The sequence below is a fragment of the Hydra vulgaris genome, chromosome 11, assembly GCF_038396675.1.
Source record: "Hydra vulgaris chromosome 11, alternate assembly HydraT2T_AEP".
Classification (NCBI taxonomy): domain Eukaryota; kingdom Metazoa; phylum Cnidaria; class Hydrozoa; order Anthoathecata; family Hydridae; genus Hydra; species Hydra vulgaris.
In genome coordinates this window covers 13123576-13146500 of record NC_088930.1, presented here as the reverse complement: position 1 = coordinate 13146500, position 22925 = coordinate 13123576, and the positions used below count along the sequence as shown (strand labels likewise).

At 27.3% G+C, this 22925-nt stretch overlaps 1 protein-coding gene across 1 annotated transcript in view; it reads right to left on the bottom strand.

The window, feature by feature from the left end:
• Positions 1-8843, bottom strand: part of LOC136087416 (uncharacterized) — a 33181-nt gene extending 24338 nt beyond the window's left edge. The window contains exon 1 of the mRNA XM_065810157.1: positions 8544-8843. Within this exon, the coding sequence (XP_065666229.1) occupies positions 8544-8769 (226 nt within the window). The 5' untranslated portion in view covers positions 8770-8843. The remainder of the gene's footprint in view (positions 1-8543) is intronic.
• Between the last annotated feature and the right edge of the window lie 14082 nt (positions 8844-22925).

The window sequence follows — 22925 nt, the reverse complement described above, 5'->3', positions numbered from 1 at the left end:
CATTCGCCTGTCTTGAATCTCTCAAGACTTCTACCTGTGAGATATGTTAACTGTTGCTGAATTGAAATTGGTTATTACACAGAACATTTGTGCAATAAAAAGAGAAGAATGTAACAAAGTGATTGATAACTTTTTTTTTTTTCTTTTTTAGTTTACATTTGTTGTCGTAGTAAATAAATTACTTTCACAAATACAAACAAGATTTCTGAAAGAAGATTGTACTGATCTTATCGCCAGAGCCTTTACAAGCGTGTGTATATAAACTACATCATAAACTACCTTAATAGTAATTAACAATAAATGTTCTAAAGAAAATATAAAAATTACAAATTAAAAAAACCTGACTATATCATCCATTAAGATAATCAAATTTTTCAGTTTATATTTGAAAATGGGAAAAGTAAAATACATATCAAAATTGGACAAAACAATTTTATTCCAAAGCTAGGGTGCACGATATGCAATACAAAACTGATTAAACTTGGTTCGGCAAAAGGGCTCATATACGAAACTATTGTTTCTAAGTGAATATTTATTTATTGGTTACAAACAAAAGAGATCTTTGAAAACGGGTAAAGATATGTCATTTTCCTTCATATACATAAAGCACAAAACATTAAAAGCATATACAAACTCATAAATATTGAGAACTTTCATTTCAATAAAAAGTGATTTGGAATAAGTGTATTGATCCATAAAATTTATTAAAGGGATCGCATGTTTCTGATCGCGATAAAGGCATTTTAACTTACTTTTTTCAATGCTTTCCCAGGCAGCATTAGCATAGTTTAAATAACTATGAATTAACGAGTAGTAAAGTTGAGTTAGACTTTTTTTACATAAATATGTTCTGATTTTATATAGAATTCCAATATGCTTAGAAATTTTTGTACCAATATAGTCGATATGCGTTTTCCAGGAGATGTCTTCATCAAGAAAAACACCTAAGAACTTTGTTACATTATGTCTTTTTATTTCAACATCATCAATAAAAATTTTATCCAAACTTCAGGGTAAATAAGCTTTTTTAGAGACTGGGTGGAAAAGAACCTAATTTGTTTTTTTAATGTTAAAAGTTAGTTTGTTACATTCAAACAGTTTGGACTTTTAAGTTCATCATTCATACTTTTAAGTTCATCATTTATAGAATAGAAGTGTTTGTAAACGTCATTATCGAGAAAGAAAAAATTAGTGTCATCAGCAAACATGATACTCATTAAATTTGAGGCTTTATTTAGATCGTTTATATAAATCAAAAACAATAATGGTCTCAAAATGGAATCTCGTGGAACACCACATAAAGTATTTAGAAATTTATTTGGATGATCATTATTGCTGAAAACAAATTGTTTACGGTAGGATGGATAACTTTGAACAATTTTATAACTTTGCAATTTATTCTATAATATTTTAGCATTTGTAATAAAATTTCATGAAATTTCTTTGTTTACCGACTTTAAGAATGTCTAAGATGACATAGTGGTCATTTGAAGCATGTGTTTAAATAAACTTTAAAATTAAGCTAAAGACCCAAAACTTTCAATATTTATTTGTTCTTATGTGAGACCTCAAAAAATGTTAAAATTTTCAACGTATTTAGTTTTAATAATAAATCCTAATCAAATTAATGGCTTTCGTTTATTTTGGGACACCTTTTATATCAAAAATTCATATCCTATACTTTTGGATGTCAGCCATTTAAATTAAAAACAATAAAGGTTAATAAATCTATTTCGTATTTTCTAAAATAATATTTTGTTGTTTCTCTGCATGTAATTGGTGTTTTATTAAAAAGATTTTTAAATCAAAAAAAAAAAAGGTTTAGAGAAATCTTATATTTTAACTCTGTCCAGTCCAGGAAAATAGTTGAACTTTTAAGAAAATAGGTATTTTAACGAAGTTGAATAAATTAGTGAATATAAATGTTAGGAGGAAATATTTGTTTTCTTTACTTTGTCTTTAAAATTGAACATTTAAAATTAAACAACGAAACAATATATTAATTTTATTAATACTTTCTATTAAATAAATATTTTCTCCGTTCAAAAGTCATAAAATATTATCGATATACAGTGGAGAAAATAGAATTAGCCTCACCATGTGCTGATCCAATATTTTGTAAATCTCTAAGCAAATTTGTGCGGTGCATCTTTTGTATCCACACTTATATAACTATTGTTTCAAACAACAACTTTTTAGATTATAATACAGCATAATTAAATTGTGTTGCATTTGAAAAACCATAAAATGTACAATACTTAATATTTGCAAATGGAATTAGCCTCATCAATAGTTATTTCAGTTTACTTGTTTATTTTGATCTGGTGATACGCATTTGTGACTTATTATTATTTATATTTTTTATCATTATTTGTAAGTTAAACAAAGACTGTGAAATCATGGCTCATAAAGTTTTTAATATTTGGTTTTTGATACCTGAATTTGAAATGGAACGTGGTAAGCGTTTAACGGATGAAGTATTAGAAGTAATCAAAGCATGTAAAGATACAGACTTATCTAATCGGGAAATTACAAAGAACATTAGTGGTTGAACATTATTAGTTATTAACCACAAAAGTGGTTAATAATTACTTCAAGATTAGCGTTAATTATGGAGCTCATAAGGAAAGTGGTGGCAAAAGTAAAATTAATAATCGTACTAAACAAGTTATTGTACGCCATGCTGCTGCTTAGCACATAACTACATCTCAAATTCGTGTTGATTTACAATTACCTGTAACTGTTCAACGTGTGAGACAAATTTTACATAAAGATCCAAACACAGTTCTGAAAAGCGTAAACCAAGACCAAAACTTACTGTTCGTCATAAAGAAGTTAGATTACAATTTGCAAAAAACAAATGTCTTCGCATGAAGAGTGGCATCAAGTTCTTTTTAGTGATGAAAAAAAGTTCAATCTATATGGTCCTGATGGCTGTCAATATTACTGGCACAATCTTTGAAAAGAAAAAGAAACCCGAATGAGTTGTAACTTTGGTGGTGGAACTGTTATGGTTTTGGGGGCTTTTGCCTTTGCTGGAAAACAAACACTGGCATGGATTTCAACAAAAATGAATTCACAGGACTACATTGACTTATTAGAAGTTAGTTTGCTTGAACATGGTGAAGAATTGATCGGTGAAAGTTTCACTTTTTAACAAGACAATGTTGCTATCTTTAACTCAATGCTTACAAAAGCTTGGTTTAGAGAGAAAAATATTCACATAATGGAATGGCCCGCATGCAGTCCAGGTCTTAACCCAATTGAAAATTTTTGGGGAATACTTTCTAGAAAGGTTTATGAAAATGGTTAGCAATATGAATCCGCATTGGAGCTGAAAACTTCTATCAAAGAAGGTTGGAATAAAATATCTATAGAAACTGTCCAAAATCTTATAACTAGTATGTCAAGTTGCATATTTGAAGTCATTAAAAATTCAGGAAGCAATACTAAAGAGCGTAAAACAATTTTTTTTTTTTTTTTCATGTATATTGCGTAAAGCAGGCTAATTCTATTTTCTCCACAAATTGAATACTTTTAACTTTTTTTCCATTTGTAATTAATTAAACATACTAATTTATAAACTTTTTGATTGTAATAGAAGATGATAAGAAATAGGGTAGATTTAATCACTGTTTCATTGCCATTTTTGTTGAATTAGAAAAATAAAGGTGAGGCTAATTCTATTTTCTCCGCCGTATATATTATCAATAGTCATAAAACTTATCGGATCATTTCCCAACACTCCTAGTTACTAACAATATATTATTTAACAGTATTCTTTATCAATCCATTATATTTAGGCGACAGATCAATGAAAACTCTGTAAAAAAATTTCAAAATCTTTTAAAAGACAACGTTGATTGGAATCTGGTATTGCAGTCACATGACGTTAACAACGCATATGATCTATTTTTAAATCAATTCTGCAAGCAATATGATCAAGCATTTCCTGAAAAAAAAATTATTGTATAAACCAGAACTGCTTTAACTCCATGGATGTCTAACGGGTTTCTAAAATCTTCAAAAAGAAAACAAAAGTTATATGATAAGTACTTGAAAAAAAAACTTATAAAAACGAAATGACATATAAAAATTATAAAAATATATTTGAAAAAACAAAAAGGAACTCAAAAAAGCTTTATTATGCAAAGATATTAAGTAAAGCCACCGGAAACACTAAAAAAACATGGAGTGTAATTAAAGAAATAATAGGAAAAAATAATTATGCGAGAAACATTCTGCCAAAACAAATAGCAATTGATAAAAACACAATTTATGGTAAATCAATTATTGCTGAAAAACTAAACAGCTTCTTTACTAATGCTGGTCCGAATTTGGCATTAAAAATTCCTATGAATTCAACACCATTTGAATCTTATTTAAAAAATTACAATAAAGTTATGGATGAACCTAATTTAAAACTAATTGAATTGCAAGCCGTCTTTTTTTTTACCTTAAAACTAACAAAAGTGCTGGATTTGATAAAGTTAACGTTAATGTTGTAAAATCAGTATATAATATAATAGAACCCTCGTTATTTCACATATTTAATCTTTCATTTAAAACAGGTATCGTCCCTGAAAAGCTAAAAATTGCACGAATCACGCCGATATTTAAGTCCGGAGATGACTCAAATATCTCTAATTATAGGCCTATATCTATTTTACCTTGTTTTTCAAAATTGCTTGAGAGAATAATGTAGAATAGGCTTTTTAATCACTTATCAGAAAACGATATGCTGTATTCAAAACAATTTAGTTTCAAAAAAAAAAATTTAACGGAGCATGCAGTGGTTGAACTAGTCAATCAAATATCAAGTGCATTCAGTAATAACTACTTTACCTTAGGAGTTTTCATTGATCTGTCAAAAGCTTTCAATACCGTTAATCATAATATACTAATAAAAAAACTTGAACACTATGTAGCAAAAAATAACAATTTACTTTGGTTCAAAAGTTATTTGACCGATAGAAAACAATTTATAGTGTATGAACAAAAACAGACATTCCCGACTGCCGTAACTTGTGGGGCTCCGCAGGGCTCTATTTTAGGACCACTGTTGTTCCTAGTGTACATTAATGATTTAAATTTAGTAACCTACTAAATTGTATTTTTTTTGCAGATGACTCCAATCTTTTTTATTCCCACAGAGATATTAATACACTATTTGAAACAACAAACGAACAATTATTGAAAATTAATGAGTGCTTTAAAAGTAATAAACTTTCTCTAAATGTGAATAAAACCAATTTATTTTGTTCCACAAAGTGAATAAATCAAAAAATATTCCCATCAAATTGCCTATCTAATAATCAATAACACTAACATTAAAAGAGAAAACTCAGTAAACTTTCTAGGCGTAATCTCAGATGAACATTTACGTTGGAGTTTACATATAAAAAGTATTGAAAATAAAATATCAAAAAATTTAGCAATGATGTATAGGACTAAACCACTTTCAGACAGTAGTTCTTTAAAAAGTTTATATTTCTCTTTTATTCATTCGATTCTCTTTCATTATTTAATTTATTGTAATATTGCATGGGCAAGTACAAACCATACAAAATTTAAAAAATAGTACTGTAAACAAAAACACGCATGAAGAGTAATTTTTAGAGCTAATAGAAATCTACTTTGTGAGCCTCTTCTGCGTATACTTGGAGCATTAAATATATATAAAATCAACTTACACCAAGTTTTAATGTTCATGTATAAAACAAATATAGCATTATCTCTTAAAATATTTCAATCCTATTTTGACAAAATAGTTCATAAATATCCAATAATATTTTCAAATAACAACTTTGTTGTCCCAAAATATAATTCAAAACTAATTTCATATTCAGTTCTTTATCGTTGACCTTATTTATGGAAAATGTTTCCCGAAATTGTAAATACACATAAAACTAGTATAGAGCAGTTTAAAAATGAGTCAAAACAGGCATTCTTACTTATGGGTTTTAATATATCCGATTTTAAATTTTTAAATAAAAACTCAAATACAAAAAATAATTAATACAAAAATTATGTCACTGAGTGAATCAACATTTTTTTTTTATTACCTTAATTATGGTATTACCTCTATGGCGTTTGCTAATTTATTTACGTTATTTCTATGAAGTATACTAATTTATTTATGTTATTTCTATGGCGTGTATTAATTTATTTACTTTTTATTTTTAAATCTTAGTTTAAATTTTTAAGTTTTAACCAAATGATAATATCTTATTTATTTTATCTTATTAATTTGATCTTACTCTTTCCTTAAATTTTGATTATTTAAATTTTTCTTTAAAAGACAACGAATTGTTATCTATTTTACTTTTATATTTTTTTTAATAAATAGTTTGTTAACAATAGATATTTAAATATTACGGTTTTTGTAAATACGTGAGAATGGGGCTCGGTGCTAAGGCTAAATAAGTCTTCTTTACATTCATTCATTTCTTACTACATTCGTTTTTTACTAGTAATTCTCAAAATAAAACATTCGCATTTAATGAATAGAACTTATATGAATATACCAACGAGCATATACATATTGTTGGCTTAGAGGGAGGACACCCTTACACCATTGTGCGGCCGTGGCGCAGTGGTTAGAGCGCTTGCTTTAAAAGCAGGAGATCCAGGTTCGAAACGAGCTCTGGACATTTTTCGTGTCACGGTAAGGAAGGAGGCGTAGACTTTCTGGTTAAATGCACTTCCGCGGTTCTCGGTGACAAGACCGTAAGGACTTCTTGGGGCACCAATAAAAAAAAAGTAAAAAAAAAAAAAGTTAGAGGACGGTCCTAAATAATAAAACCAGCTTTGAGCCGGTTAGACTAAGAGGAAAAAAAGATAAATAATAAGTGAAAAAATAAACGAGGAAATGAAAAAAGAACAACAAATTATCTTATCGTTTTTATCCTAAATTCATTATTCGATGTTTTATATAATTTACGTAGGAAAGGTTGGATTTAAATCATTCATGGTGCGTCGAATTTACATAATTTTTTCATTATTGGAAAGATAATTTGACCTGCTAAAATTTTTTTAAGAAAAAAGCATATATTATTTTATTTGTTTGAGAAGGTATTGCCTAAAGTTTACCGAGTTGCTCAACCTGCCCCCACAATTAGGGTAAGTTGAGCAGCGAACGAATAAGTGAATATGCATGATACGAAACTTAGATAAACCCTCAATGAAACTATTGTTAACAGTAGACTTGTCGATAATTTATAAACTTTTTATTTTATACAGTTTAATGAGGTAAGAGTTTGTTAGATAATAAGTAAGAGAATACAATTTAATGACGTACGAACTTTGATGTCAGATTTAAAAATTACTAATTTGCAAACTATATATATATATATATATATATATATATATATATATATATATATAATGTACCAAGTCAGTTTTTTTTTCAAAGCTGCTCAGCTCACCCCTACTGGAGAAGGTGACACATATGGTTAGATTTTAAAGAGAGCAGTAAGGCTAAGGAAAAAACAGCGAATTTTAATCGAAAGTCCAATAAATTGAAACGCTTAATAAATAGAAGATAATAAATTTACAAGTATCAATTTGAAAAAAAAATTTTTTTTTCGGTCCAGTTATAAAAAGTGCCTGTGCATCTTACTCGACTGTCATCCAACAACCTTCAGTTAGATATTGGTTACCATTCTAATTCCCTAACATTCATCAGTTTGATGTTTTGTCACGCGATGAGTAGTTTTCGAGATATTTTAATTTTACAACTTGTCCCTGCGCTTAACTAGCCCCGCTTTACCTTATAACTATAAATAGGATAAACTGGGGTAATTCAAATTTTGTATCTATAAATTTTACCATCTGGGGGGAGGGGGAGTTTTACAGAGATACCATTTCATTTTTCGGATGTGTTTCACATTAAACACATCCAAAAAATAAATGATGAAATAAAAACAATGTTTGTACCTTATATGTACTTGAAAATATTTTTTAAAAAGGATTTTAAAAACTCACATTGAAGATGATTTTGGATTTCCAAAAAAAGTCTTTTAAACAATTTTCTAAAGCAGTATGGATACAGGAAGTATATACTTTGCGAGAAACCGGAAGTTGGCAATCAAAAACATGAATTAAAGGTGGTTCAAGTTTTTTTGTTTATTTGTATCTTTCCATATATTTTTAGGGGGTCGAGTTACCCCGGGGATGGAATTACCCCTGTCTACCCTATATGCTATATCATTTTTACTTAAAAAAAAATGTTGTTTCTTCTTTTCAACCATTTTTGAACTAGTTTTTTTTCCTGAGCCGAATGTTTTAGTACAAAATAATTTTTTTTTTTCAAGTTGTATAAACATAAATAATCATGCCACCAACTGTAAATAAGTGTTCGTTTTACTTTTAGTCTAATAAAGTCTTTTAATCTTTTTCAAAATGCAAACAAATTTTTGGCAGATTTTTTACTAAGTTTTGTCAATAAAATAAATTGTTATATTATTATGTAATTTTTGTTTTAAAATGATCTACAAAATCACGACATCGCCACTTTTAAGTTCTGATTTTAAAAAGCTTACCTTTTTCAAAGTTCAAAATGTTTGCATCTGTGTTAAAGCGATTACTTCTTTCTATGATACGAGATACATCATATTTACTTCGCCTGTTTCGCAATAGTCGAATTTTACCAAACCTGTTCAAGTCGTCATGGTATTTGTTGTTTTTACGATAGTTTATAAAAGAGTTATGAGTGGGTATAAAAGTAGAGTGAGGGTTTGTTTGTTTAAAAAAATATGAGGTTGACATTTTAAAAAGTTAGTCGTTAAGACGTCGCTTGCACAAAGCTGTTGCATTGATAAAATAAATAGAATGACTTCAGCAGTTCATTTGAAAAACTATTTTATTTTATTAAATCTTTAACTTATTTTATAATGAAGAAAATAATAAAAAATAAAATTTTTGTTCATGTAAAAATATAAAAAACAGCGACAAAGGATAATTTTAAATATTCTCATCAAAAACAATAAAATATACTTTACAATAATATCAGTGTTATAAAAGTATCTTCCCATTGCTTTTCTTCTCAAAATATTTTTTCATTGCTCTTGCCTCTGTAAACTTGTGTTTTACATTGACAAAAACAAGTTGTTTATGGTAAAAATATTAAATTATAAAGTTACTATTTTTTGCATTTTTTTAGCATTATCACATGTTATCATAAGCTTTTTTTTTAACTTTAAAAAGCCACGGTCTGTAAAAATCTAAGTTAACGCTTATTCTCAAAAAATGCAATTCCATTAAATGTTAGCACCTCATAAGTTTGTGATCGTTAGTCTACAAACATACTATCGTTAGAGACTTTAGTCCATAAAATACAGAAAAATGTGTTTTAAAACAACTTTGTTCAAAAATAACTGTTTGTGAGTTTTGTCATTTAACTTTAAGTATATCATATATTACCAGCAAAAGTATTAAAAAAGTTTTTGGTCATACAGGAAAAGTTTATATTTAACAACTACCCAGTACAAGTAATATTTTTAAAGTAATAATTTATTAAGTTTACTGACTCTCCAATAACTTATTATTCGTTATATCTCCAATAACTCATTATTCGTCCAAAAAATGTTTACCTTTAATAGTCCAGCAAGTACATCAATATTAAACAACGTTGAAAAAGCGTTGACCTTTCAGGTTGAAAAATGGTTGATTTTTAGTTGAAATGGAAAAGGCAAACCCATAGCCGTCCCGAGGAGGAAGGAGGTCGGCAAAATGAAATCTATAATTGGCAGTCGGAAAATGAGGACCTTTTTTTTTTTTTAGATAAGTTAAGATCAGCATGAAGTTAAAACCAAAAATCAATGGTTGATTTTCAGCCTGCTGGAAAGTAACATCTGTTATCTTTATTTTCAAAAATTTAAATAAAATTTAAATAAAATCCTATTCTTTTCAACCAATCGTTATCGCAATAATTTAGATCTTCCTATATTTATGAACGGTATTGTACTTGATGAGTCATCTATTCTTCATTTTCTAAGATTAACTCTTACTTCCATCTTTCTTGGAAACGATATATCAAATGATTGCAAAATTAGTATCCTTTAAAGTTGCCTCTTTTTATCGTGCAATCCACTTTCTTACTCCGGATTCTATTCTTTATCTCTATAAATCTCGAATCCGTCTTTGTATGTAATACTGTTGCAATATCTGGGGCTGATTTTCCAATGATGCCCTTTCAATTTTAGACAAGGTACAAAAACGCATTGTAAACAGAATGTTTTTTAAGCGGACGTTTTTTAAAAAGTTTACAGTATTATTGATAACTTAAATCATTTTAATCATCTGAAAAAGATTTTAAAATATAGAAAGCAAAAATAGTAAAACAGTAAATCTTTTTTAAGTGAATTAAAAAAATAATCATAGAAAGATATAACAAAACGTAAAACTTAAAAAGAAAGACACAAAAGAAAATTCGAATTTTAAATCGATTTTAAATATAATAAAAGAAAAGAAAAGAAAAAAAAAGATCAATAGGGGGAAGAAAAAAAGATCAGAAGAAAAGATTTATTAAAAGAGAAGAAGATATTTTTAATCAATAACAGCAAAAAATAATTTTATTTTTTGCTGTTATTGTAGGGTAGATTAAGGTAATATGAGCACCATGGTAATAAGAGCATACTTAAAGATTTCTTAGATGTAAGCAGTGAAGTTAAAGTTGCTATGTATTTTTTGAATCGACTTTATGTGGTGATTACAGGAATCAGTACAATTAGCGTAAATCTATATGCAGTAATTAGCGGGTATCATCTAATTAAAACGCTGTTAAATTTTTTGCGTTTTTAAAATAATATCATCACGCATGAATGCATCTGTGGCGCAAAATTTTGGTGCTAAAATAACGAAATTATTTTTTTCATAAAGAAAATATGTTAGCTAAAAATCCAATACTTTTTGGCTTGAAAAACAATGCATAGAACTATTTAGTTTTGACTTTATTTAAAGATGCCATTTTTGTGTAATATGAGCATGCTCAAATTACCCAGTGATTTTCATTGAAATTTTCTAGTTTAAAGTCTTAAAAAAGCAGTGGTTTTAATTGATTTTTTGAATAAAAAAAAAATATAGTAAAACTTTTTAATATTTTAACAATACTAAATATTTTTCTGTAAATTAACTTCAAAAAAATTGAATTTTTATCGTTCAAAGGTTTGAGTTGATAAAATTGAAAAAATAACGAACTAATTTTTTTTTTTTTTTCTTGCAGAAAACATAGTAGTATTGTTTCAACAAAAAGTGTTTATAACGAATCATTATATTCCAAAAATTAGTTCTAATTGCCAGGTTGGTATTTTTTTTACAAAATTAATGTTTATTTGTGAGCTAATTTAAAGTGCTCATATTACCAAGTGGTCTGGGTAATATGAGCATTTTTGTGACTTTTTTATAACCTCTGTGTTTTAAAAAAAAATTTCGGTTGCCCAAATATCTAAGTTGATCATGAGAAGGGATCCCTAAATATTGTTTATTCGCAAAAATTTTGGATCCAGCTTAATTATTTTTGAAATTATTCCAATTTTTGCTTAAGGCGCTCATATTACCCTAATCTACCCTATATATATATATATATATATATATATATATATATATATATATATATATATATATATATATATATATATATATATATATATATATATATATATATATATATATATATACATACATATATATATATATATATATACATATATATATATATATATATATATATATATATATATATATATATATATATATACATATATATATAATATATAATTTTTATTTATTTATCACATTTATATTAATATTTATTTTAGATTCTAATTTATCATTAAATTATTTATTTTGTTATATTATAATAAAAATTTATTTTATTATTATATTATTAGTTTATAATACTTATAATTAGTTTTTTATTCGTTTAAATAAGTTATAATCATTATTTTGCAGTTGCCTGTTTGTTTTACTGTTATTTCATTATCATTCATCACTGTCATTTTTAATACTATTTATACCTTACTTATTGATATTATTAGCTTTTTACTACTATTATTTACATAGCTATTTACTTATAAATCATTATCTCTTGATCCTTTCAAATATTACAAAAGCTCATTTTCACTAGTTTAACTATGGCTTTAAACTGTCATCTGTGTAAAAAAAAAAAAAAAAGTTTAAGTTGCCGCTCAATTCAATGTGACATTTGTTTGTTTTGGACTCATTCAAAATGCAGCAGGCTTGATACCGAGTACAATTTACTACAATTAAGTCGCTCACTACGGCATTGTGTAAGTTGTACAAAGAGTGTCTTTCCATTCACAAATGCACCAGATAACGAATTCGAATTACTATTTTCTTCTGACAAAATTCTTATAACTGATGATTTACCTCCGTCAATAAATCTCTTTCCGCCTTCTCATTTAATTAATTTTCTAATTAAATTAATGATTATGTTTCATCTCATGTTTAAGATTCAGGTGAAGAAATCCATGCGTCAATAGACGTAGCTTGCAAATATTGTGATATAAATAAATTTTGTTCACTAAACTTTGACAAAATTAATGCTCTCTCTTTATTTCATCTAAATATATCATCTTTGTAATAACACTTTGAGGAATTACACGTATTACTATCGTTAATGAGTTTTGAACTTTCCATTATTGGTATAACCAAAACACGATTAAAAAAATGAACACCATCAGTTCATACAATCCTCATGGATAACTACAATACTGAGCACACACCAACTGAATTTTCTTGTGGAGGTACATTATTATATTTATCAAAAAAATTGATATATAAACGAAGGGATGATTTAGTGATTTATATACCATATTATTTAGAATCAACATTTGTTGAAATAATTTTTTCTAAAAAATCTAATATTATTGTTGGTTGCATTTATAAACACCCTTGCACGAATATAAGCGATTTTATAATTATCATGACTGCCTTACTTCAAAAAATAAATACTGAAAATAAATTGGTTTTCTTACTAGGTGATTATAATATTGATCTGATACAATCAAATTCGTGTTACTCGTCATTCAATTAAGTGTCATCCTTTTTCTGTGACTGTTCCCAAGTGCTCCAAAAACGCTTATTCGTCTAGTTTTTTTCCTCGAACATCAGTTCTTTGGAATTCGCTTCCTTCATCTTGCTTTCCTGATTCATATAATTTGCAATCTTTTAAGTTGTCCGTCAATCGTTATCTTGCTCTACAATCTTCATCTTTTCTCTTTCAGTAACTTCCAACTTTAATTAGTGGCTGCTTGCAGCCTTGTTGGAAGCGAAGATGTTTAAAAAATAAATAAAAAAAATAAAAAAATAATGACACTGCAACGTCTGATTTTTTAAACTTGCTTTATTATTATAATATTCGTCCTTTTATCACTTTGCCAACCAGAATTACTAACCACTCTGCTACAATCATTGACAATATTTTTTCTAATTTAATAACTAATGAAATTATTTCAGGAAATTTGACAACTTCAGTTTCTGATCACTTACCTCAATTTTGTATTTGTCCTAATTTCAATAAGTTATTTATACTGCGCAATCACAATTTATATCGCAGAAATTTTAAAAATTTTAATAAAATAAACTTCAAATTAGATTTATTAAAAATTAATTGGGAACAATTTAGAGAACAATGATGTTAACTCTTGTTTCCAAACATTATTTCTGAAACAACCTTGATTTTGAACCGCTACGCCCCACTTAAAAAAATTAATATTAAGAACTTCAAGCGTCGATTTAAACCTTGGATTACAAAAGAAATCTTAAAATCGATTCAAATACGCAATCTTTTTAAAAAAAAAATGTTCAGATCAAAAGATTCTAGGAACGTAAACAAATTTAAAACTGCTTTCAAACAATATAAATACATGATAATTACCTTAATTAAGCTCAGTAAAAAAATGCATTTTAAAAAGTTCTTTACAGAAAATGTAAAAATTCTTCGCGAAATTTGGAAAGGAACTAATGATTTAATAAATGTCAAAAACTCTAATCACTCATCTCCGAACTGTTTACAAGATAATGAAACATATATAACCGAACCAAATCTTATCTCTGAAAAGTTTAACACTCTTTTTACAAACGTCGCACAAAAACTTAAATCCAATATTCATTCGTCTTACATAAACTATACAAAATATCTTAAATATCCAAATTTACATAGTCTACTCCTATCTCCAACAAATATTCCTAAAGTTTCATCTCTTATATCTTATTTGAAGCCGAGAAAATCAATAGACCCAAATAGCATTCCCACAAACATTTTTATCGATTTTAACTATGAATTTTCAAATATTCTTTCTAAATTATATATCATTCGTAAATGGAACTTTTCAGAATGTTCTAAAATTATCTTGTGTTGTTCCAATATTTAAAAACGGCTCTAAACTTTTATGTACTAACTACAGACCTATTTCTCTTTTATCTAACATTAGTAAACTTCTCGAAAAACTTATGTATTCTAGAGTGTACTCTTTTCTTTACTCTTTTAACTGTTTAAATGAATTTTAATTTGGGTTTTGTTCATAAAATTCTACCTGCCATGCACTGAGAAGTTTAACTGGAAAAATCAGGAAAGCTCTCGACACTGGTTATTTTTTGGTGGGTTTTCCTAAAAATTTACAAAAAGCTTTTGATACCGTTGATCATAACATTTTGATTTCAAAATTAGAACACTATGGTATTCGTGGTGTTGTAAGTGACTGGTTTTGCTTCTATCTTACAGGTCGAAAACAATTTGTAAGTATTAATGGTTACAATTCTACTAATAAATCTGTTGAGTGACGTGTTCCTCAAGGTTCTGTTCTCAGTCCTCTTTTGTTCCTAATTTATGTTAATGACATTAACAACTCTATTCGCTTCTCGTCAATTCATCTTTTTGCTGATGACACAAACCTATTGCATATTAACAAATCGTATAATTCTCTATGTAAAAAAATAAATTCGGATCTAAAAGGTATTGTTCACTAGTTAAATGCTAACCTAATATTTCTTAACGCAAAAAAAATGAACTAATCTTTTTTTCATCTTCTAGAAAAAAGCACAATCAAAACAACAATTCTAAAATTCAAATTAAAATTAGTAATAAACCGTTATATCCTACAAAAGTTATTAAATATCTCGGTGTTTTGAATTTTCATATTGATGAGCTACGCAAGAAACTAACTCGAGCTAACGGCGCACTTTCAATAATTCGTCATTATGGCAATAAATTCACACTAAAGAATATTTACTGTACATTATTTTTATCGCATCTTAGTTATTGTTGTCAAGTTTGGGGTCAAAATGGCAACTATCACATCAAAAAATTGATGGAACAAGAGTCTTGTAGGCATAGTGAATAAGTTCAAAAAACTACAACTCTAAACACCTATATCGACTTTTCTTAATTTAAAACAAAATCAATTCAAAAAAATTCTGAGAACATTCTAACTTATTGTTATGATTTTCACTTAATATTTAAAATATACTCTTATTTTTTTAATTATGATTACTACAACTATTATCATTAACTTCTTATTTGTTTATTTTTTATTATTATCATCAAAGTATGATTTTTAAATGTTTACTTTGTTTATGTTCTATGTGTGTATGCTTATTATTAATCATATTATATTTAAAAACTGACGTCACTCCTATGATTAGAATTCTGTTTGAGTGACACCATCCTTATCAATCATTTAGTTATTATTATTAAATACTTATAATTAATTTACTCATTATTATATTATTTGATATTATTATTACATATTTATATATATATATTTTTTTTTATTAAGCAATTATTTTAACCTACTACAATCAAAAGAGTTATGAATTTTTTTTAATTATTATTATTATTGTTATTATTGCTATTATTATTATTATTATTGTTATTATTGTTATTATTATTATTATTATTATTTGTTTTATAAGAAAACGTAAAAGAAAGTGTATGCAAATATCTAACCTATGTAAGGTAAAAAAGCCGTGGCTCGAGTTCTACCACTGGCAACTTATTTTTTTTTAATTTTGTTTCGATTATATTAAAATACAAAATACTTTGAAGTTTTATAGAAATTATATACAAATATATGTAACGGTGCACAGTGGGCCAGAATTTTTTCCGTGGTCAAAAGTCCAATAGAAGTCGAATCTTCTAAACTTTTATTTTATTTTATTATTGAAACATAGGAGCTTTGCACTACTCATTTAATGATTAGTGATGAAGGCAAGCTTGCTAGAGCCATTCATAATGGCTTTTAAAATAGTCAAATTTTCGCAATTTTTTTTTTTTCAAAAATAATTCTTATCCTCAAAATCTACATAACTTTTTTCGATTAGAAAAGCTTTGGACTATTTTTATTTTAAATAAACCTATTAACTTAGTGCTTATAAAAAGTATATGTTTTAGTTATATATTTGCATTTAATTTATTCATATTATGTCTTAGAATTGTTGATATTTTAAAGGTGTTTTTCTAAATTTCCTCATCTTCCATTTTCTAAATTCCACTGGAAGATTGTTTAATTTTCTGATTTTTGCATTTCCTAAACAGCAGTTATTATTCAAAAAAAAAAAAAAAAAAAACAGCTGCGGCCATGTATTCTTTATGATATATTTTTAGTTCAAAATCGACGACTTTTTTTGCTTTTAGAAAAAGACCGATATTTGACCGAAAAAGTTAAGATATTTGTTTAAGTTATTTTATAAGTAATTGTTATTTTTTTTATTTTATTTTATTAAACACATCGAACCGTTAATGCTTTTTTATTATTTTAATGATTTAAAAAAAAAAAAAAAAAAAATTTTTACAATAAATACATAAAAATTAAATATTTAAGTACTCGATACCAACCAAATGCCGCTCTCTTGAAATTGGAATTAATGATAGGGCAATTCCACATCAAATCACCCAGTCCATTGAACCATGTGTCTTCCTTTTGTGTTATATTTTGACACATAATTCCTAATTATAAAAAAATATTGCATGCAAAATTTCAGCTAAAAAAGTTTAGCAGTTGACAAGATATTGCAATTTTAAGACTGACCTGGTTTCCCAAAATGACCCGGTTTACATAACAATCTGAAAAAACATTTTCCTTAAAATAATAAGAAATAAAAATGGCAAAAACATGAAAATGAACATATATAATGTTTTTTGATGCTGAATTCAATAAATGTACTTAAAATGCTCAAATATAAAAAGAACATGCATAAAAATTAATAAAACAACTAGTTCCTATAAACCAACTTTGGGGCCCAATATCTCAAAACACCCCCATCAAAAAATTTTTTTTTTTGCTGTTAATATTTTCAGCTGTTTATAATCTTACTAGGCACAAAAAATCTAACTGGAAAAACAACTAAAACATACGGAACTTTAATTTCAAAGATGTATTACTTTTTCAATAAATTCCCAAAAAATATTTGTAAATAAAATAAAGTTAATCGTAATTTAAAAAGTTACTTAAATATACAAGATTTGTAAAGGTATCAAAGATGAAAGTTATTTTGACTGTGTTTGTAATAGTTTACAATATTGCTCCCATTTTATTTGTATTTCCTCTATTTCAGCATTTTCAAACACATTGTTTCTACCAGAACTAGAGCAAGCTTGTGGAACAGATAGTTTTTTCAATATGTTGGTGTTTGGAATAAAACAGTAGTCGTCTCTTTCAGGCCAGTTAAAACAGATTGATGGACCATTTGGATGAAGAAACTTAACTTTAGCATCAACTTCTTCTAAGTTGGTTTTAGTTACAATGCCGATCCACCACTTATCATCACAGACTACAGCGACATAACAACCTAAAGTGACAGTATCAAGTTGAGATATGTCTTGTTTCGCATGGTGACTTTCCGTGGGACGTGGCAAAAAAGTTTCATTCATTTTTAAGGCAAAATTCGCTCTTTAGTTGACATAGATTGTAAAAGCTTTTACAATTTTTGTATTGTCCTGCGCAACCATCAGTGAATAAATGTAATTTGGACAGATTGGAAAATTTTATTTTTAATATTGGTATGATTAGTTGGAATATTTTGTACACATAAGTTACATCATGTATAATGTCATCTGATAAAAAACAGTAAGAAATATGTTTCAGTTCACCTTTATCATCTTTATAGTATATGACTAATGGATGTAAAGAACATTGTTGGGTGTTCCAATGATAGCTCTGTATTTCATCTTGGACAACAAAAGCATAGTTTTCAGCAAAGTCGCCAATAATGATAATGTTTGATTGATCCATATATTGTTTCAGTTGGTTCAGGTACTACGATTGAGAGTGAGCAATAAAAGAATGAACTTGTAGCTTTTCAAAACAAGATACTAATAGTTCAACAAACGTTGGAACATCAGCTGTTAAACTTAATAGTGTTGCACGGTCAGTAGTTTGCCATTGCTTGTCGTGTATCTCAAAATCATCTTCGTATTCTCCAAAAATCTCATACAAATATTTGGTGAGGGGTTATTTACCAGGACAATCATCACACTGTGCAAGCATGCATTCTTTGTTTTCTACTGAGCAAACGGTTTTTGGAAGTAAGTCCTTATACTTTAGTCCAATATTTAAAGCATCTACTAGCAATATGGCATTTTGGTGATAAGAACAAACACAAACAGAATGTGTACCACTTGTACCTGGCAAAATGCACCACTTTGGTCTAAGTGAAGCAAATTTTGAGTAATTTATTTGTATTTCTGGATTATTTTCTTTGTATAATAAATATAGTTCCTTTAAATTACACAAAAGCAGTTTTTTTTGTTTATGGACGTTCTTTTGAATGCTAACATAATCTTTTTTTCCAGGCATAGTTCTACATAAATCACTTGAATCATAAAAAAGTTTAACAGAATCTTCTATTTCTTTTTGTAAGACTTTCCCTTTATGCAAAGGTGAGATAGCCAACAATCCTTTTTTATTAAAAAGTTGTCTAGCCTTTTTTGCTTGGTATTCTGTAACTGCAAAGTTATTTTGTACTTCTAATATTGACCAACTTGGGGGTGCCAGTGTTAGAAGTTGAACAATAGTTCTTTTGTCAGAACATAGAATTTTTTCTTTTATCAAGCTCATAATTTCATCAAAGTTTTCAGCCTTCTTTTTAATGTCATTTGGTTCATTACACAGTTTTGAGGGAACATTGAATTAGTATTCAGTTTTTCTAGTAAGGTTACTTACCATTTCGTTGATGCGCGCAACTTTTCGCTTTCCTTCTGAGAGTATATGTTTTGATGACTTTGAATGAGATTTTAGAGGAGATATATTAAAATTTTCAAGTTCTTCATTGATCTCCTGTCTTTTTGATTTGAATGATGATATTAGAAAATCTTCATCTTGTTCACCCTTACTTTGCTTCTCTTCTTTAAGATCTGCTTTTTTGGCAATCTTTTGCTTACAGGGATTGCAAAGTTTCTTCCCAGGAGCAATATTTAAGCTACTTCTCATCATGTCTTGTGACTCATTTATCGTAACTACTCTAAGATTTTCTAAAAGTAATTGAATTGTATATATAATTGCATATAGCTTTATGTATTTTGTATATAGTATAATTGTATGTATAGTTGTATATAGCTTATCTGCACAATTGTAATAACTTGTAATAATAAACTTTTACAAAAGTTGTCAAAATTTTAAAAACAAATGCACATCCATATCACACTAATTCAGTTTTTATACAAAACAAAATAGGATGTTTTTTTCAGTTGTTAAGTTCAAATAACTAAGTTATCATATAATTAAGACTTCCTTAAATATAACAAAATTGTTTTTTTTTAAAGGAGTCTTTTAACTAAATATAATATTTTACAGAATTCTATTTGAAAGTTTTTTAAAATAGCTTATTGAAAATTTGATACATCTTTGAAATTAAAGTTCCGTATGTTTCAGTCGTTTTTCAAGTTAGATTTTTTGTGCCTAGTAAGATTATAAACAGCTGAAAATATTAACAGAAAAAAAATTTTTTTTTGATGGGGGTGTTTTGAGATATTGGGCCCCAAAGTTGTTTTATAGAAACTAGTTGTTTTATTAATTTTCAAGCATGTTTCTTTTATATTTTAGCATTTTAAGTACATTTATTGAATTCAGCATCAAAAAAACATTATATATGTTTATTTTCATGTTTTTGCCATTTTTATTTCTTATTATTTAAAAAAAAATGTTTTTTCTGAATGTTATGAAAACCGGGTCATTTTAGGAAACCAGGTCAGTATTAAAATTGCAGTATCTTGTCGACCTCTCAACATTTTTAGCTAAAATTTTATATGTCAACTTTTCTTTTTAAGATGCAACAGCCAAAGAGGTTTTTAAAAAATTTGAAGACCCATGGTTCAAAATTTTCTAAATTTTGGGTGATTTGATGCGGAATTACCCGATATTTAGGAAGTATAAAGGTTGTTTAATTACTATTAAATAAAATCAGCTGCGACTAGCTATAATTTAGACTTAAAATCGATTTTGAAATTTCAAGATTTTAGACTAATTTAATTCTTACTTTACAATGCATTGTGACGTGAAAAAATTTATTTGTCTGGAAATTTGAAGTTAATATGATATTGAAGACTAATTAGTTAATAATTGCAGCGATTTGATTGCAATTGTGTTCCGAAAGTAATAAAATTATTTGAATAAATTTACTCTAAATTATAGATATTTAAATTTTCTCTTGAAGTAGCATTATTATAAATCTTATAAATAATCAAGTTATCTTATAAAAATGTTTAATAACATAACTCGATTTTAAGTATTTGAAAAAATTGAAGACACAATTTCATGACAACTTACGCCAAGACAAATCGTAGATCAGTATGATAGTATGCTCACAAATGAATTAAACATATCCATCAATTTGAATGATGATTTTACTCGTTTTGAAAAAGCTCTTCTCGAATTTGTATGCAAATGCCGATCAAAACTTGGCAAAAAATATTTTCAAAATAAGAGGAAATTTTTAAGTAACGAGCTGTTTTGGCTAAATAATAAAATTTTGTCTTTAATTATTCAGCAACCTAGGCACAGTGGGTCAAGGTGTGCCAAAATAAAAATAAAATTTTGTTCAACGAAGGTTTAATGGTAATAGTTGTTTGCCATACTGATCAAGCTTTAAAAAAAGATATTTTTTAGTAACTAGCTTTTATATTAAACTTTATATGGCCTGTTGAAGTTAATTTTTTTTGCCAGATTTGTAAGTTTTAAAATAAAAATTATAAAATATATGTGTTGCTACACAGAAACTGTCAACTATTTTTTAATTAAAATTATTTGCGCTATAATTTTTTTATATATTGATAGATTGATACTCTTTGAAACAAAATAACTTCCCTGCAAATTTTTTGCTTGTAAAAAAAGAAATTTTATTTAATATTTAAGATGATGTGCTTTTACAGGTTTTTTTAGTGTAAATTTTTGCTTACTTTATTTAATTAAAAAAACCTCCAATATCCTCCAGTCTGAAAATGCATTAAAATCTTTACTAAGTATATATATTTTAATTTAAAGTTAGTTTTAGCTTCAACAAAGTACCACCTTGCCCACAAATTAACTTTTAGGTAGCAGGTTATAACTAAAATTTTGCTCGCGACAAACAAATCACGAGTTTTTTTAATTAGTTAATTTTTAATTAATCACTTGGCTTTTTAATTAAAAATAAAACACATCATCTTTAAACTTTTAGGCAAAAATATACTGTCATTTAAATGATTTCTAATGAATGTATTTTAGAATTCATTAGTTAAAATGAAATACATTGATATATATACTTACATGCTAGAAAATAAATTAAAAATCTCTGACCATGGTGATTTAAGAGATGTTATCAATGGTATGAATCTGGTAAACCCTAACCCTAAGCTCGAAACATTGCTAATTCATATAAGAAAGAGATGGCAAGACTTAAAAGGTAACTGTATTTGTTTCGAAAAAAAGCATAAAGAGTGGCTACAAACAGAGATTGATGTTTTTACTGATATTCCTGTGAAACAAGATACACGTGGCAGGCCTTCAATTGAGAATTTTGATGACTGTTCACTTTGAACAAAGTACAGGCGTACCAACTCTCTACAACATGGACATTCATCAAATGAACTACTTTTTGCAGCGAAAGTTTCTCTTAAAAAAGAAAATAAACTTGATGAGGTACATGCAGTAAAGAGAATTTTTGACAATAGTAACAAAATATCTCAACAACTCTCTGGCAATGAGGCTCTAGCTTTACTTTTAGATAAAAATATGACCAAAGATGGATATCAACTACATCGAAATGCTGCTTTGAGAAAAAACTGTGAACTTTATCCTTCATATCACATAATAAAGGCAGCAAAATTATCTTGCTATCCAAATGAAATAGAGATAGATGATTTTTTTGCTAAAATCTCAATGCAGAGCTTGGTCGACCACACTGCACAAAGACTATGTCAAGTACAGAATGAAATTATTGAAACAGTTGCTGGTGATACAACCATATTTGCTACTTTAAGACACAAGGCAGGATTTGATGGCTCAACAGGACAAAGTGTCTATAAGCAAACAGTGTCTAAAGATGGTATCCGTAATATACAAATAGAAGAGTCATTGTTTTTAACTTGCATAGTACCACTTTACTTGAGCTCATTTGCTGGTGGAAAAAAGACAACTTTGTGGCAAAACCTAAAACCATCATCAACTCTGTATTGTCGCCCTTTGCTTTTTCAGTTTGAAAAAGAGTCTAAAGATATTATAATCTCTGAAGAAGCTCAACTAAAGGAAGAAATAAGGAATTTAAATTGTACAAAAATTATATTAAACAATGGAAAAGTACTTCAAGTAAAGCATGTGATTGAAATAACAATGATTGATGGAGAAGTACACACAGCTTTATCTGAGGCCACTAACTCAAGTAAGTGTTGCTCTATCTGTGGATGCTCACCAAAAGAGATGAACAACATT